The 17,964-nt window shown below is 46.8% G+C and overlaps 1 protein-coding gene across 4 annotated transcripts in view; it reads right to left on the bottom strand.

Moving 5' to 3' along the window:
• SNX30 (sorting nexin family member 30) overlaps positions 1-17,964 on the bottom strand; it is a 116,250-nt gene that overhangs the window by 41,888 nt on the left and 56,398 nt on the right. For 3 of the 4 annotated variants that reach the window (XM_069962175.1, XM_069962174.1, XM_069962176.1), the window contains exon 2: positions 2,990-3,064. In XM_069962175.1, the coding sequence (XP_069818276.1) occupies positions 2,990-3,064 (75 nt within the window). Of the gene's footprint in view, positions 1-1,816; positions 2,391-2,989; positions 3,065-17,964 lie in introns of those variants that run through there. The other variant, XM_069962173.1, reaches the window with a different exon arrangement.

Here is a 17,964-nt window from a genome sequence, read left to right as displayed (position 1 = left end):
CCCGCACAGAGGACAGGACCCGGCTATGCCACCCCGCACAGAGGACAGGACCCGGCTATGCCACCCCGCACAGAGGACAGGACCCGGCTATGCCACCCCGCACAGAGGACAGGACCCGGCTATGCCACCCCACACAGAGGACAGGACCCGGCTATGCCACCCCACACAGAGGACAGGACCCGGCTATCCCACCCCACACAGAGGACAGGACCCGGCTATCCCACCCCACACAGAGGACAGGACCATCCCACCCCACAGAGGACCCGGCTATCCCACCCCACAGAGGACCCGGCTATTCCACCCCACAGAGGAGTACTTCCAAACAGCAGATTGCATTCATTTCAATAACTTATAAGAAGAAGTTAAGTTAGAAGTTGGGTAAGTTAAAGTCTATCGGTTTGGAAAATTTAATGTGTAACTGGATTGAAAACTGGCTTAATAATCGTACCCAGAGAGTGGTGGTCAATGATTCCTACTCCGAATGGTCCCCGGTAATAAGTGGTGTACCCCAAGGGTCAATACTGGGCCCCCTTCTGTTTAACTTGTTTATTAATGATATTGAGAATGGAATTAACAGCAATGTTTCTATCTTTGCAGATGACACCAAGCTTTGTAGTACAGTACAGTCTATGGAAGATGTGCAGATGTTACAGGATGACTTAGACACACTGAGTGTTTGGGCGTCCACTTGGCAAATGAGGTTCAATGTGGATAAATGTAAAGTTATGCACCTGGGTACTAATAACCCGCATGCATCATATGTCCTGGGGGGAGTTACTCTGGGAGAGTCGCTGATGGAGAAGGATCTGGGTGTACTTGTAGATAATAGACTACAGAACAGTACACAATGTCAGTCAGCTGCTTCTAAGGCCAGCAGGATATTGTCATGCATTAAAACAGGCATGGACTCTCGGGACAGGGATATAATATTACCGCTTTATAAAGCTTTGGTGCGGCCTCATCTGGAGTATGCTGTCCAGTTTTGGAACCCGATTCATAAAAAGGATGTTCTAGAGCTGGAGAGGGTACAAAGACGGGCAACTAAACTAATAAGGGGAATGGAGCATCTTAGTTATGAGGAGAGATTAAAAGAATTACATTTGTTTAGTCTGGAGAAGAGACGTTTAAGGGGAGATATGATTAATTTATTTAAATATATAAATGGCCCCTACAAGAAATATGGGGAGAAGATGTTCCAGGTAAAACCCCCTCAAAGGACAAGAGGGCATTGCCTCCGCCTGGAGAAAAAAAGGTTCAATCTCCGGAGGCGACAAGTCTTCTTTACCATGAGAACTGTGAATCTGTGGAACAGTCTACCCCAGGATCTGGTCACAGCAACAACAGTAGAGGGCTTCAAAACCGGCCTAGACAAGTTCTTAGACCAAAATAATAAAATGCATATGTATAGAACCTATCACCCCTCCCCCTTCCCTGTATCCATCCCCTCCTTGGTTGAACTTGATGGACATGTGTCTTTTTTCAACCGTATTAACTATGTAACTATGTAACTAAGAATAAAGTTTCCAGGCATATGTCAAATACAGGCTCCTTGGAAATTAATGGATAGTTCAGGGCAGCAAGTCAGATTAACCCCCTATTAGCCACAACAGTTTGGCTGGTCACCAAGTGACACAGGCTGAGCCGGCATCGTGAAGGAGCACACCAGTGCATGCCGGGAACAGCTGGAGAGCCACAGGTGTGGGGGAGCGCAGGACCCTCACAGCTCTGCTCTATAACCTGGGCTCTGCAGCAGGGAAATGGATGAAACAAGTGCAATGTCCCCAAGTGTCGCCCTGCTGTGTGTCCCAGCTCTTACCTTGTCTCCTATGCTGCTGGGCTCAGTATGGACCAGCTCGGGGCTGGGGGTGTCACTAACCACCAGCCCATCATAGGCGGCTTCGTCTTCTGCCCCCGGGGAGCAGCTCAGGGGGTGCTTGATGTCATGCAGGGACTTCTGGCCAGACGACGGCAACGACTTGGGTGTACTGGAGCCCGACATGACGAGGAGTCAGCCCTCAGCACCGGGGAGCCATGCTATACCTCGGGCTAATAACAGGGTGTTCACCGGAGAGGCGGGCGGCTCCACAGTCTTACATAAGGGGCAGGAGCGCAGGCATCTTGTATGCAGCCCACGGAGTAGCCTATTGGTTGTGCCCCCACATTGTGCCTGCTCCGGGCCACCGTACACAGCGCCGTGCCCGCTGCCGCCTGCTCTTCCGGTATAGCTGCAGGAGCAGTCCGGGGGAGGACAGCTCGGCCACCTCTAGATCACCACTGACTCCTCCTTTTTCGCTTTCTCTCTCTTTTTTCCTCCATCCCGGTTTTATCGCCCTCCCACTCTCCGTGACTAAGAGGAAGTTAACCTTCAGCCATGGTTCCAGGAAGTGTTTAGCGGCAGGAAGCTGGACACGGTGCGGTACCGCACTGGCTGCAGTCACACACACGGGGAGTACTCTGTAACATATAATCCGCGTGTCAGATCCGGATTTTTACGTCTATTTTTAGAGTTAATAGCAGTTGCGGAGTCATGTACAGTATTTATAACAAAGCCACTATTTTGCTGTGGAGTTGCCAGTGGGGCTGGTCTCCCACTGCAGCCTGCATCCACCTCTATATGACTGGATGAGGTGATTTAGTATACTGGATTTGGTCAGTAACAATATGGTGGTGATGGTAGTGGTTGTGGTGTGGCGGTAATGTTTCCTTCCTATATACTGGTATTACTGGTAATATTGGTCTCAGTATACAGGATTTGGTCGGTAACAGTATGGCGGTAATATGTACAGTGATAATACTTTCTCTTCCAATATGTTGGTGTTCTTGGTAATATCTGTCTTGGTGTATATATATATATATATATATACACACACACCAATAGCATCACTTGGTTGTGAAAGGAGGAGGGGGGGGGGCCAAGTTGACCTCTCGCACCAGGGCCCAGGAGACATTAGCTACGCCCCTGAGCGCCATGTTCTGCAGTAATACTTACAGAGATTCCAAAAGCTGCCATCTTTTTGCCAAATTTTTGTAGAAACCAGAATGGGATACCGAGGACAGCCGAAATCTGCAAATGATAAAAACATTCAAATATTATCGATGTATCTATCTATCTATTTATCTATCTAGAAGATGGAGAGTCCACAGCACACCAGCTCAGGTAGTAGAAAATGTGTAGTTTATTAAAAAAAAAATGGTGAACAAACAGATGCAACGTTTCGATAGCCTCTCGATATCTTTCTCTATTCCCTGAGCACCCGCCACATTGGAATTGGATGTGCGGCTTGTTTTCTACTATCTATCTATCTCCTATCTATCTCCTATCTATCTATCTATCTATCTATCTATCTATCTATCTACACATTTAGAGAAGACGCTGCACTCAAAAGTCAGGTGAGTATCGGGTGCCAGCAGTGTGCTGGGGATCTCCAGTACACAAATATCCAATAGAAAATACTGCAGCACGCCATTTCAAAGTGAAAAAAATAAGGTGGTTTATTCAATCCATACAGCAGGTGATGCGACGTTTCAGTCTCACCATTGAGACTTTTTTCAAGCAAGTGAACACATTTCATTACACAGGTGTTTTATAGTGATCATCTCAATACATCAAAAAAATATCAATCAGTGTAAAAAAGCAAATAGAGTGCAATAATAATCATGGTAGGGTTAAACAAATAATAAATAATAACAAATAATGTCTTTAACCCCTTAACGACCGCGGGCGTAAGTGTACGCCCCCAAAACCCGTGCCTTAACGCAAACGGGCGTACATTTACGCCCGCGGTTTCCCCGATCGCTGCGTGGGGAAGATGGCCTGCTATAATGTATAGCAGGCCATCCCTGCTTGTCGGCACGGGGGGTGATTAACCCCTCCCGTGCTGACGATCGCCGCTATTGGCTGATCAATTCAGATCAGCATATGGCAGCGATCTGCAGCTTTCCGGGTCACCGATGGCCCGGAAAGCAATGGCGGTCGGTGCTGTCCGAGGACAACACCGACCGCCATTACTGTTAAAAGTAACGGTGGCCACGGTGCCACGTCCCGATCGCCGGGACCGGCCGGCCACGGCGATATAACTACCCCATGAAAGGGTTAAATACCTGCTGTGGACACCTCAGCTAGGTAGCTGAGGTGTCCAGAGCAGGTATTGACCCATACTCACCGGATCCAGCGTCCCGATCGCGTCTTCCGGGTTCCGAACGCGTCATCGTCTTCGTCGGCGTCTTCGTCTTTTTCCGGCGGTCTTCATCGGTAATCATCGGCTCCAGCGTCGTCAAACTTCGGCTTTTTCCGGAATTGGCGTTCTACAACCCCCTAGCGGCTGATAAGTGTATATAATACACATATCAGTAGTTATAGGGTTGAAGAAAGATTTTTTTTTTTCTATTTTCCGCACCCTATCGCCGCTGAGTGCTGATCAGCATCGCACGTAAGTGCGCCGCTGATCAGCAACTCCTCCTTTTTGGCGTAGAGTGTTTTTTTCCTATATCCTACAGCCACGGTCTGCTTATAAGTGCCGCACATAAGTGCGGCATTTATCAGCAACTCCTTTCTTGGCGTAGTTTTTTTTTTTATACTTAATGTTAAAAAAACATGTAAAAAACACCATTACACTACACGGAATAAAGTTTTACACTACACCACTACATACCCCATATACCAATCCCCGTATAAAGATGACCCCCAGGGTGTTTTCGGTGTCGGACGCATACGCTATTATTGCCTCCGACACCGAAACAGCCAGTGAGGGTGAATGGGGGGGTCCTTTGTTCCTCCATTCATCCTCATCATCCAGTGACGTGTCTGGGGGTAGCGTAGCGTACGCTGCCCCCCAGACACGTCTTTTCCGCCAGTACCGTCCCAATAAGAGATCACGGTATGGCGTGAAATTCTACAAACTCTGTGAGCCTACCTCTGGGTACACTTACAGATTTAGGATACGTGCACACTGCGGAATGGCGAAGGATAACCCTTTGTGCATTCCGCAGCTGGCACCCGCCGGCGGACTGATGCAGGCGCTCGTCTCCACCCGTGTCATAGACTCCATGTTATGCTTGGGCGGATTCCATCGTCCGTCCAAAGAATGAACACATTTGACGGAGAGCGGAATCCGCCCGTGCATAGAATGGTGTCTATGACACGGACGGAGACGCGCACCCGCATCAGTCTGCCGGTGGGTGCCAGCTGCGGAATGCACAAAGGGTTATCCTTCGCCATTTCGCAGTGTGCACTTAGAGTGTATGAAGGAAGGGACACCCAAATCCAGCCCCAGATGCCCCCTCCCCGCCCATCCTCTCAGTTAGTGGGAAGATCGTTCGGGAACTGATCTTCCCACTGCTGGATAAAGGTTACCACCACCTGTACGGGGATAACCTTTATACCAGCACCCCCTCTTCCGGTCCCTCGCTGCCCTGTAGCTTGCGGCACGATCCGAACATATCAGAAGTAGTAATAGCGCCCTAATATTTAGCAGCCATGGAGCGAACCCAGCGCTTCTGGATATGAAGGACCCCGTATCGCACCAGGACAACATTTTCCAGGTGACGTCCCCCACACTGGAAAAAAGGAGACCCCAGAAGAAGTGCAGAGTGTGGCGTAACAGGGGGATCAGGAAGGACGCCATTTTCCAGTGTGACACCTGTCCTGATCCCCCCGGCCTCTGCATACTGGATCGCTCCAAGGTGCACCACACGTCACTGGGGTTCTACATTATCTAAATTCTGTCCCTTATTCCTATTTCAGGGGTCATGTTGATCCAGGGATTATTCTGATCGCCATTATGGAGTCAGGAAGGAATTTTTCCCCTGTGATGAGGCTACTGTTGTCTGCCTTACGAGGGTTTTTTGCCTTCCTCTGGATCACCACAGGTTGAGTTTGATGGACACCTGTCATTTTCAACCTTATAAACTAATAATTGGCCCAATACCCCCAAATAAACTAGAATTGTCCCTTTTTCCCCAGCTAAATAGGTATGGCCGCCATTCCCATTAGAGGATGCCATGATGCAATTACAGAGCCTCTGTGCGGCCAGGACAGTAGAAACCCCCGACAAGTGACCCCATTCTGGAAACTACACCCCATAAGGAATCTAACAAGGGGGGCAGCGGGGATATGGCCCCCTGGTGACGGCCACATTTGGGACGTGAAAATGAAAAAAATGGTATTTTTTATTTTCACGGCACATGTTCTACACATGTGCCCATCACTAGTGGGGTCCATATGCTCACTGCACCCCTTGTTAGATTCCTTATGGGGTGTAGTTTCCAGAATGGGGTCACTTGTGCGGGGTTTCTACTGTCCTGGCAGCACAGGAGCTTTGTAATTGCGACATGGCCTCCATCCTCCATTCCAGCCTCTAAATGGCGCTCTGTCCCTTTGGTGGCTTGCCCTGTGCCCATATGGCACATTATGTCCACATGTGGGGTATTTTCGTACTCAGGGGAAATTACCCTACACGCTTTGCGTTTATTTTCTTTTTTAACCCCTTGTGGAAATGGAAAAAAATCAAGGCTAGACCAACATTTGGTGTAATTTGTTTTAAATTTTTACTCTAAATCATTAATCTTGTCTTGATTTTTTCATTTTCACAAGGGGCTAAAAAATAAAAAAAACACGAAATTTGTAGAGCAATTTCCCCTGAGTACGGAAATACCCCACATGTGGACATAAAGCGCCATGCGGGTGCAGGGTAAGCCTCCAAAGGGAAGGAGCGCAATTTGGTTTTTTGAGGCTGGATTTGGCTGGAATGAATTTCGAGGGGCCATGTTGCATTTAAAAGGCCCCTGTGTTGCCAAGACAGTTGAAACCCCCCACAAGTGACCCCATTATGGAAACTACACCCCTCAGGGAATGTAACAAGGGGTGTAGTGAGCATATGGACCCCACTGGTGACGGGCACAAATATGGAACAATGTGGCGTGAAAATGAAATATTACATTTTTTACACTATAATGTTGGTCTAGCCTTGAATTTATTATTTTCACAAGGGGTTAAAAGAGAAAAAAAACACACAAAATGTTTAGAGCAATTTCCCCCGAGTCCGTAAATACCCCACATGTGGACATAAAGCGCCATGTGGGCGCAGGGCAAGCCTCCGAAGGGAAGGAGCGCCATTTGGATTTTGGAGGTTGGATTTGGCTAGAATGGATGATGAACGCCATGTCGCATTTATAGAGCCCTTGTGCTGCCAAGACAGTGGAAACCCCCCACAAGTGACCCCATTCTGGAAACTACACCCCTCAAGGAATCTAACAAGGGGTGCAATGAGGATATGGACCCCTTGATGACGGGCACATTTTTGCCGTGAAAGTGAAAAAATTTAATTTTTCACTTTCACGTCACATTGTTCCACATTTGTGCCCGTCACCAGTGGGGTCCATATGCTCACTGCACCCCTTGTTAGATTCCTTGAGGGGTGTAGTTTCCAGAATGGGGTCACTTGTGGGGGGTTTCCAGTGTTTTGGCAGCACGAGGGCTCTGTAAATGCGACGTGGCCCTTGAAATCCATTCCAGTAAAATCCAGCTTGCAAAGGCCAATTGGCGCTCCTTCCCTTTGGAGGCTCGTCCTGCGCCCGCTTGGCACTTGGCGCTTTCCACATGTGGGGTATTTCCGTACTCGGGAGAAACTGCGCTACATGTTTTGTGTTTTTTTTTTCCTTTTATCCCTTTGTGAAAATGAAAAATTGAAGTCTAGAACAACGTTTTAGTGTAAAAAATACTTTTGTCTTTTTTCACGCCATATTGTTGGGAAAATCTGTGAAGCACCTGTGGGGTCCAGATGCTCACCGCACCCCTTGTTACATTCCTTGAGGGGTGTAGTTTTCTGAATGGTGTCCCTTTAGTGGTATTTTTTAGGTTTTGGCACCCCAGAGCCTCTGCCAAGCTGAAGTGATACAGTCAGAAATGACCAAATATAACGGAGCCATTGAAATGCACTAGGCGCTCCCTTATATCTGAGGCTTGTGGTTGCGTCAAATAGCGCAATAGGGTCACATATGGGGTATTTCTATAAACTGCAGAAACGGGGCAATAAATATTGGGGTGCATTTCTCTGGTAATAAGTTTATAATTATGAAAAATATTGGATTACAATAAAATCTCTGCACAGAAAATTAAAATTTTCAAATTTCTTACACACTTAGCTTTTATTTCTGTGACTCCCCTAAAGGGTTAAAAAACTTTCTGGATCTGCTTTTGCAGAGTTTGGAGGGTGCAGTTTCTGAAATGGGGTGCTTTTTGGGGCTTTCTAACATACAGGCCCCTCAAATACACTTTAACTGGGTTCACACTATGTATATTTGAGGCTGTATTTGTGAGGCTGTATAGCAACCAAAACCAGGAGTGGATTGAAAACACAGAAAGGCTCTGTTCACATAATGTTGTAATTGAGTGGATGGCCGTCATTTAATGGCAAATTTTTGCTGTTATTTTAAAACAACGGCTGTTATATTGAAATAATGGCAGTTATTTACCGTTATATGACGGCCATCCACTCAATTTCAACATTGTGTGAACAGAGCCTTTCTGTGTTTTCAATCCACTCCTGGTTTTGGTTGCTATGAGGACCTGACTTGAGGACCAAATACTGCCTGAAGTATACAGTGTGTGAACCCAGCCTAAACCTGAACAGGTCCCTAAAAATATCTGATTTTGAAATTTTACTGAAAATTTGGAAATTTGCTGCTAATGTTTTACGCTTTCTATTGTCTAAAAAAAAATGAAATATAGTTTAATAAATGCTGCCAACATAAAGTAGACATGTTGCTAATGCTATTTAATATATAATTTATGTGGCATAACCATTTTCTGTATAAGCAGAAAAGGTTTAAAGTTGGAAAAATGCATTTTTTTACAATTTTTCACGTTATTTTGGTTTTTTTCATAAAGATTCGTTATAAGTATCGACTCCAATTTACAAGAAATGTGAAGTACAATATGTCACGAGAAAACAATCTCAGAATCAGCCGGATAGGTAAAAGCATCCCGAAGTTATTAACCCCTTCACGTCAGCCATCTGTATATATACGTTCCTATTGCACATGCCCCGTGCAGTATGAATGTACATATACGTTCCGACTTTGACGGGGCTTTGTGATGAGAACGGGATCGCTGCAGGGACAGCGATCCCGTTCTCATCTGTGTACAGCATCGGAGATAATGAGGATCAGCTGCGATCCCGCAGCTGACCCCCATTAACCCCTTAGTGACTGCCGAAACGGCGGTCACTAATGGGCCGGTGCCGCCGCTGTATTTCATCTCCCCCCACCGTGAATCCACGGTGGGGGGAGATGAAATAAGTAAAAATCAGACCCCAGATCAGCCCCCTAGTGCCCCAGTCACTAACCCCCCCCTCCCGCGGCGGCCATCGGATCCAAGATGGCCGCCGCGATCACTGTGAACAGACTAATGTCTGTTCACAGTGATCAAGCAAGAAAAATGAATGAAAGCCCCATGCTCTCCGCCACCGGAGGTAGCGGAGAGCATGGGGCAGTTATCGGGACCCCCCCTGTGGGGTCCCGGTACAAGCGATCAGCGGTATATACTATATACCGCTGATCGCTTGTGCCATGTGCCGCCGGCACTTTTTATCCCCTGTCACCATGAATGATTGGTGACAGGGGATAAAAAGTGATGTCCCCCCACCCCCCAAGTCGCCCCCCACCCCCCCTGTCACCCCCGTCCCCCAGTCACCCCCCCTTCCCCATATACTCACCGGATCCACGGAGCTCCTTCCTCCTCGACGTCCTGGCTGGTTATGAAGTGCGCATGCGCTTCACAACCAGCCAAGCTCTGAAAATTTAAAGTGACAGAGACCAATTTGGTCTCTGTCACTGAACTATGATTACTGTGATAGAAAATATCACAGTAATCATAGTAATACAGTGAAAATGAATGTATAAAGTACAAAAAGTGACAAACATACAAAAAAATAAAACACACACTTTTTATTATAGTAATAATTACAGTTTACTCCCAAATTACCCCTAACCCCCCCCCCCCCCAGATTACCCGTAACCACCGCAGGTTGCCCGTAACCACCGCACGTTGCCCGTAACCACCCCAGGTTGTCCGTAATCACGTCAGATTGCACGTAACCCCCCAGATTACCCGTAACCACCGCACATTGCCTATAACCACCGCACGTTGCCTGTAACCACCACACGTTGCCAGTTACCCCCTCCAGATTGTCCGTAATCACCCCAGATTGCCTGTAACCACACCAAATTACATGTAACCACCCCAGATTAGCTATAAGCACTTCACTCTATCCGTAACAATTCTAGATTGTCTGTAACCCCTCCAGGTTGCCCCTAACCACCGCAGGTTGGGCATAACCACCGCAGGTTGGGCATAACCACCCCAGATTGCCCGTAATCATGCCAGATTACATGTAACCCCCCAGATTGCACGCAACCACCGCAGGTTGCCTCTGACCACCGCACCTTGCCTCTGACCACCGCACGTCGCCTCTGACCACCGTACGTCGCCTCTGACCACCGCACGTCGCCTCTGACCACCGCACGTCGCCTATGACCACCGCACGTCACCTATGACCACCGCACGTCGCCTATGACCACCGCACCTTGCCTATGACCACCGCACGTCGCCTATGACCACCGCACATCACCTATGACCACCGCACCTTGCATCTGACCACCGCACCTTGCCTCTGAACACTGCTCCTTGCCTCTAACCACCCCAAATTGCCCGTAACCACGCCAGATTACAGGTACCCACCTCAGATTACCTATTAGCACTTCAGTTTATCCGTAACCACAGCAGGTTGCCTGTAACCACCCCAGATTGTCTGTAACCACCCCAGATTGTCCGTAACCACCCCAGATTGTCCGTAACTACAGCAGGTTGCCTGTAACCATACCAGATTGTCTGTAACCACAGCAGGTTGTCCGTATTCACCCCACGTTGCCCATAACCACCCCAGGTTGCCTCTAACCACCCCAGGTTGCCTCTAACCACACCAGGTTGCCTCTAACCACACCAGGTTGCCTGTAACCACCCCAGGTTGCCGTAACCACAGCAGGTTGCCTGTGACCACCCCATGTTGACCGTATCCACCCCAGATTATCCGTAACCACCCCAGATTGCCCGTAACCACCCCAGACTGCCCGTAACCACCCCAGACTGCCCGTAACCACCTCAGACTGCCCGAAACCACCTCTAGATTACCCGGAACCACCCCAGATTACCCGTAACCACCCCACATTACCTGTAATCTAATTTTTTTTATTGTATTTTAGTAACTGCGCTATTCTAATAACTGTTACTAGCTGCGGTTTTGCTCCAGCAAATTGGCGCTCCTTCCCTTCTGAGCCCTGCTGTGTGCCCATACAGTGGTTTATGCTTACATATGGGGTACCGTTGTACTCAGGAGAACCTGCGTTACAGATTTTGGGGTACATTTTTTATCCTGTTCCTTGTGAAATTTAGAAATTTCAAACTAAACCAACATATTATTGGAAAAATTCTAGTTTTTCATTTTTACTGGCCAATTTTGAATACTTTCCTCTAATACCTGTGGGGCCAAAATGCTCATCCTACCCCAATATGAATTCTTTGAGGGGTGTACTTTCCAAAATGGGGTGACTTATGGGGTTTTTTCTCTCTGCTGACACTACAGGGGCACTGCAAATGCACCTGGCGCTCGGAAACTTCTTCAGCAAAATCTGCAATGGAAAAGCTAATTGGCGCTCCTTCCCTTCTGAGCCCCGCTGTGTGCCCATGCAGTGGTTTACGCCCACATATGGGGTACCGTAGTACTCAAGAGAACATGTGTTACAAATTTTGGGGTGCTTTTTCTCTCATGTTCCTTTTGAAAATGAGAAACTTTAATCTAAATGTATGTATTATTGGAAAATTTTAATTTTTCATTTTTTTACAGCCTAATGGTGAATACTTTCCTCCAGCCCCTGTAGGGTTAAAATGCTCATTATACCCCTAGATTAATTCTTTAAGGTGTCTAGTTTCCAAAATGGGGTCACTTATGGGGGTTTCCAGTATACAAACCTCCTAAATCAACTTAAAATAAGAACTGGTCCCTAAAAAAATCAGTTTTGGAAACTTTCACGAAAATGTGGTAATTTGCTGATACATTTCTAACCCCCGTAACACCCTAAAAAAGTAAAATATGTTTATGAAATGAAGCCAGAATAAAGAGGACATATTGGTAATGTGACTTAGTAACTAATTTATGTAATACAACTTTCTTTTTTTAGGAGAGAATTTCAAAGTTCATAAAATGCTAATTTTTTCAATTTTTCATGATATTTTGATGTTTTTCACAAAAAACACACAAAGTAGTGACCAAATTTTGCCACTAATATAAAGTGCCATATGTGACGAAAAAACAATCTCAGAATCGCTAGCATACGTTAAAGCATCACTGAGCTATAAGCGCATAAAGTGAGACAGGTCAGATTTTGAAAAATGAGCCTGGTCTTTTAGGTGCAAATAGGCTCGGTCTTGAAGGGGTTAATGAATAAAGTGACACAGGTCATATTCATAAAATTTGCTCCGGTCCTTAAGGCCATTTTAGGCCCGATCCTTAAGGGGTTAAGACATACATGTTTAACAAAAGTGTTACTAAATATCAAATAGATAAAAATATATAAAGTGTATCTTTGTGTTAATTATAAGTTAAAGGGAACCATTCACCCCGTGGCCCCCGTTATAAACAGACAAACAGTCACATAAAGGTCAATATACTTACCATATCGCTCCCGGTCCCGTCCCGGATCTCGTTGTTGACACGGAGAAATCGCCGAATCTTCTTCTCGCGCCCATTATGGTAATGAGCGCCGCCGGCCCGAAGTCCAGCCTTCTCCCCGCCTCCGACACTTGATTGACGCCGGGTCTTCTTCGTCTTCGTCTTCTCTCTTCTCGCCGGATCCCGCGCAGGCGCCGTGACGGTCGTTTTCGGCGCATGCGCAGTTCACAATTGAAGCCGCTCCACAGCTTCAATGTTTACTGCGCGTGCGCCGATTGTCAGAGCTGGTGACGTGTTGGACTTCGCGCATGCGCGGTACACAGGAACGTCAAGAGCACGTATCCTGTTTACCGCGCAGGCGCAGAAGAGATGACGAGACCTTCGCAACGGCGCCTGCGCGGGAATTCGTGAGGAGACTGAAGACTGAAGACGTCAATCAAGTTCCAGGAGGCGTGGATGGGCGGCGACGAGAAGAGGACCTCATGAATAAGTTGGACTCGTCCGTCGTTTCCTATGGACGTTGGACTCATCTCAGCTCATTACCATAATGGGCGGGAGAAGAAGATTCGGCGATTTCTCCGTGTCAACAACGAGATCCGGGACGGGACCGGGAGCGATATGGTAAGTATATTGACCTTTATGTGACTGTTTGTCTGTTTATAACGGGGGCCACGGGGTGAATGGTTCCCTTTAATGAACATACAAAGCAGCTGGGGAACTCACCACACGCCATCAGTAAAGATGTAAACAACTGTTAAACATCCGTGAGATTGAGAGACCATACTAGTGAATGGAACGCGCGCCAAGGTGAACCGCATTACTCAATGAAACGCATACGCGCATTCGCAGTGGTCACAATCGTGGAACGCATATCGTCTCATGTGACCAGTGTAGCGCAATGCACGCCCAGCCGGGAGCGGACCAATCATAAGTGTGCAGAATGACCCACTATTTTAGATGGTCTCCTATGTTGTATGTCTCCATATCTTCATGTGACTAGTGTCCCTGGCAGCTGATTCTCCTGCTCCTTTGTGGCAGAGGTAGAACTTCAGCTCCCAGCATGCTCCTGTGTGGCTGTGGTAGAACTACAACTCCCAGCATGCTCCTGTGTGGCTGTGATAGAACTGCAACTCCCAGCATGATCCTGTGTGGCTATGATAGAACTGCAACTCCCAGCATGATCCCTTGTGATTGTGGTAGAACGACTCTCAGCATGCTAGATCGGCGCTCGTTTACTGGGCCTATTCCACGGCCCCGATGATCGTGAAACAAGGGCTGCAAGGACATTGTTACCGATGTCCTTGCAGTCCTTGTTTCATACATTACCTGTCCGGGCCGCAGGTCTTCTTCTACTTACAGACCGCTCAGCCAATCACTGTCCGGAAACGCCGCGGCCAGTGATTGGCTGAGCGGTCTGTCAGTTCAGACAGCTCCGCTCCAAAGCCGAAGCTGCCGCGCGGGAGCGGGAGAAGACCTGTGGCACGGACAGGTAATGTATGGTTCTGCTGAAATCGTCGGTCACCCGCCGCGCACCGCTATTCAACCGTAGCGATGCGCTGGTGGCGAATGACTATTTTAGGTCTGAACCTAAATGAACGATCAGCCGATGACACGATCATCAGCTGATCGTTCTCTCTATTCCATGGAGCGAAAATCGGCCGAATGGGGCGGATTCGGCCGATTAGCGCTCCTGTGGAATAGGGCCCTTAAACTTCCAAAAGAGAAGATGCACAGCTTTTGGGTAAAAATCTAACATACAAGAACACAACTAGAACCAACTATATATAAACCAAGTATGTAATTAAGGCAATGGCACACCAATGTGTCAACGTACAAAATATCTTTATTCGTAATTCATCAAATACACAGAAAAAACACCCGAAAATGTATTTATTTTATTTTTTTTTTAAAACAAAAACCGCTAAACAGAGAGACATGTCAGGTCATCATGTTCTCAGGGCCAATAAAGGAGGAGGGAAACTTCAAAGAATGTCTCATTCTTTATAACACCATCAACATCATCATATATGTAAATGCCAAAAGAACCATGTGCATGCCATCCCTATGAAGTAGATGCTCCTCCCCTTGGTTCTAGTTTGGAGAAAGACACCGCTCAGATGCCGAGGTAAAGCTATGGTGCAGGAAAAAATAAGGGTGGTATTACATGGCCCAATACACCTGTTTAGCGAGCGCCGATCTGCTGGAGCAGCAGTGCAGCCAGTGATTGGCTGAGCGGTCTGACACTTCAAAGAGAGGTTAGGAAGTGTCAGCAGTGGCTCTGGTCAGTGCAGGAACATGGACAGGTAAGTATGCATATTTCTTATCTTCTATACACCGAGTTCTTTGAAGTAACAGATAATCGCCCCGGGTAATAGGGCCCTTAAACAGTGCTTTCAGGCACTTTGATGAAACAGGTGATTGAGACAATATATGGGAGGAACTATTGGAGATTGCTTTATTATTTTTTTTTAACTTTGGAACACAAATAGGTGGTAATTGGTTTTAATTAAATAAGTTATCATGTCTCCCCTAAAACATCTCTTCTCAAGACTAAAAAAAATTTTTTTTAAATCTTTCCTCACAACTAAGTTGCTCCATGCCCCTTATCAGTTTAGTTGCACACCTTTGTACCTTTTCCATCTCCAGGACATCCTTGCTATGAATCGGTGCCCACAACTGAGCAGCATAGTCCAGATGAGGTCGCACCAAAGCTTTATAAAGCGGTAATAATATGTCCCTGGCCCACGGGTCCATGCCTGTTTTAAGACATGACAATATCCTGCTGGCCTTAGAAGCAGCTGATTGACATTGTGCAGTTCTGTACAGTCATGGCCAAAAGTTTTGAAAATGATACAAATATAAATTTTTACAAAGTCTACTGCTTCAGTTTTTAAAATGGCAATTTGCATATACTCCAGCATGTTATGAAGAGTGATCAGCTTATCAGCAATTACTGGCAAAGTCAATATTTGCCTAGAAAATGAACTTTATCCCCTAAAACACATTTCAACATCATTGCAGCCCTGCCTTACCAGGGACCAGCTAACATGGTTTCAGTGATTGCTCCATTAACACAGGTGTGGGTGTTTATGAGGACAGGGCTGGTGTTTTGGGGGGGGGGGGTGGCAAACAGGGCAATTGCCCAGGGCCCCCATCCCCCGGTTACAGTGAGTGTTAGGTGCAGGAGCGCACAGAAAGCGTCCTGCAGCTGATGGCAGTGATCGCTGGCTGCAGCTGATGGCTGCTATCAGGGGTCACACAGAGGCTGCAGGACACTCTGCTCCCGGAGTGTGTAGCTTCCCCCTCCCCCTCCCTTCTGCACCATGTGATTTCCTCCGTCTTCCTGGTGAGACTGGTGTGGCAGTCGGGACGATAGAGGAGAGGGCTGCAGGGTGAGGATCACAGCCTGCTGCTGCTGCCGCCACCATGGACAAGGACAACTACACCCAGCATGCTGTTAGAGGGGGTAAGTATACTGTACATGCAGTGTGTGTATGAATGCTATGTGTATAATGGATGAATGTAGTGTGTTACATGTCATGTGTATAGTGTATGGACTGGATGGTTTGGATTTGTATAATGTGTTTTCATGGATGTGTGTGTATGTATATGTGTGTATATATATATATATATATATATATATATATATATATATATATATAGTGTGTGTGTATATCAGCACTGAGGTGAATAGACTGTGTATAGGAGCTGCAGCCATTCTCTGGCCTCATCAGTCCTATGTAATAACCATATCCATACTGGTGTCGTTTGAGGGCAGCCTTCCCCGCCGGTGGTGCTGGCTGGGTTTTGGTGGGGCTTTTTGGGTCTGGTCCTGTGACATTGGGGTTGCAGGGCCGTTCCATGGCCTCCCTTCCCTGCACGTGCACGCTTTGCGGGGTTGGCGGTCGCTGACCGACACGGTGTGGAGTTAGCGTAGGGACCCGTGTGGACCAGAGGACCTGCGCGGTGGTACACGGGGCAATATGGCTTGATCAATTCATATACAGACACTCTGGTGTTGATTTTTAATATAGGCCTAGCGGCATTAGTATCAGCCATAGATGGGATGTGCAGCGGTTCCATTCTCTCCAGTTCGAGTCCTATGTAATTGCTGCAGGTGATTGGTGATTGGCTGCAGCTCCTATGTATAGTGTATGATGATGTCACTAAGGCAATACCGTGTGTTTTATTGAGAAAAAAAATAAGGTGGTGGTAATATTGGTCCGTATATAGTGTATATAGAGTCATTATGCAGTGATCATTCTTTGGCAGCAATATTGGTCTGTATATAGTGTGTATAGTGTCATTATGCAGTGGTCAGTCTATGGTGGTAATATTGGTCTGTATGTAGTGTGTATATAGAGTTATTACCGCCATAGAGTGACCGCCACATAATGACTCTATATATACACTATATACAGACCGACGTTACCGCCATAGACTGACCGCCACATAATGCATAATGACTCTATATATACACTATATACAGACCATTATTACCACCATAGAGTGAACGCCACATGATATTGGTCTGTATATAGTGTGTATAGAGTCATTATGTGGTGGTCACTCTATGGCAGTAATATTGGTCTGTATATAGTGTGTATAGAGTCATTATGTGGCAGTCACTCTATGGCAGTAATATTGGTCTGTTTATAGTGTATATAGTGTCATTATGTGGCGGTCACTCTATGGCAGTAATATTGGTCTGTATATGGTGTATATAGAGTCATTATGTGGCAGTCACTCTATGGCAGTAATATTGGTCTGTTTATAGTGTATACAGTGTCATTATGTGGCGGTCACTCTATGGAGGTAATATTGACCTATATATAGTAAAGTTTTCTTCAATTACGATAAGGAGGTAATATTTGGTCCTGATATAGTGATATTTTCTTTTATTTTTTAAAAAAAATGCATGTAAATAGTTTTTGTGTTTACACCACTAGTGAGAGTCCTGGCATGTAGCAGCAGTCCTGACATGTAGCGGCGGTCCTGGCATGTAGCATTAGTCCTGGCATGTAGCGCTAGTCCTGGCATGTAGCGTTAGTCCTGGCATGTAGCATTAGTCCTGGCATGTAGCGTTAGTCCTGGCATGTAGCGTTAGTCCTGGCATGTAGCGGCAGTCCTGGCATATAGCGGCAGTCCCGGCATTTAGTGGCAGTCCTGGCATGTAGCGGCGGTCCTGGCATGTAGCAGCAGTCCTGCCAAGTAGCGGCGGTCCTGGCATGTAGCAGCA

Source organism: Dendropsophus ebraccatus, chromosome 3, assembly GCF_027789765.1.
Source record: "Dendropsophus ebraccatus isolate aDenEbr1 chromosome 3, aDenEbr1.pat, whole genome shotgun sequence".
NCBI lineage: Eukaryota > Metazoa > Chordata > Amphibia > Anura > Hylidae > Dendropsophus > Dendropsophus ebraccatus.
The sequence above is the reverse complement of the archived record's forward strand: the minus strand, read 5'-3'. Positions and strand labels throughout refer to the sequence as shown.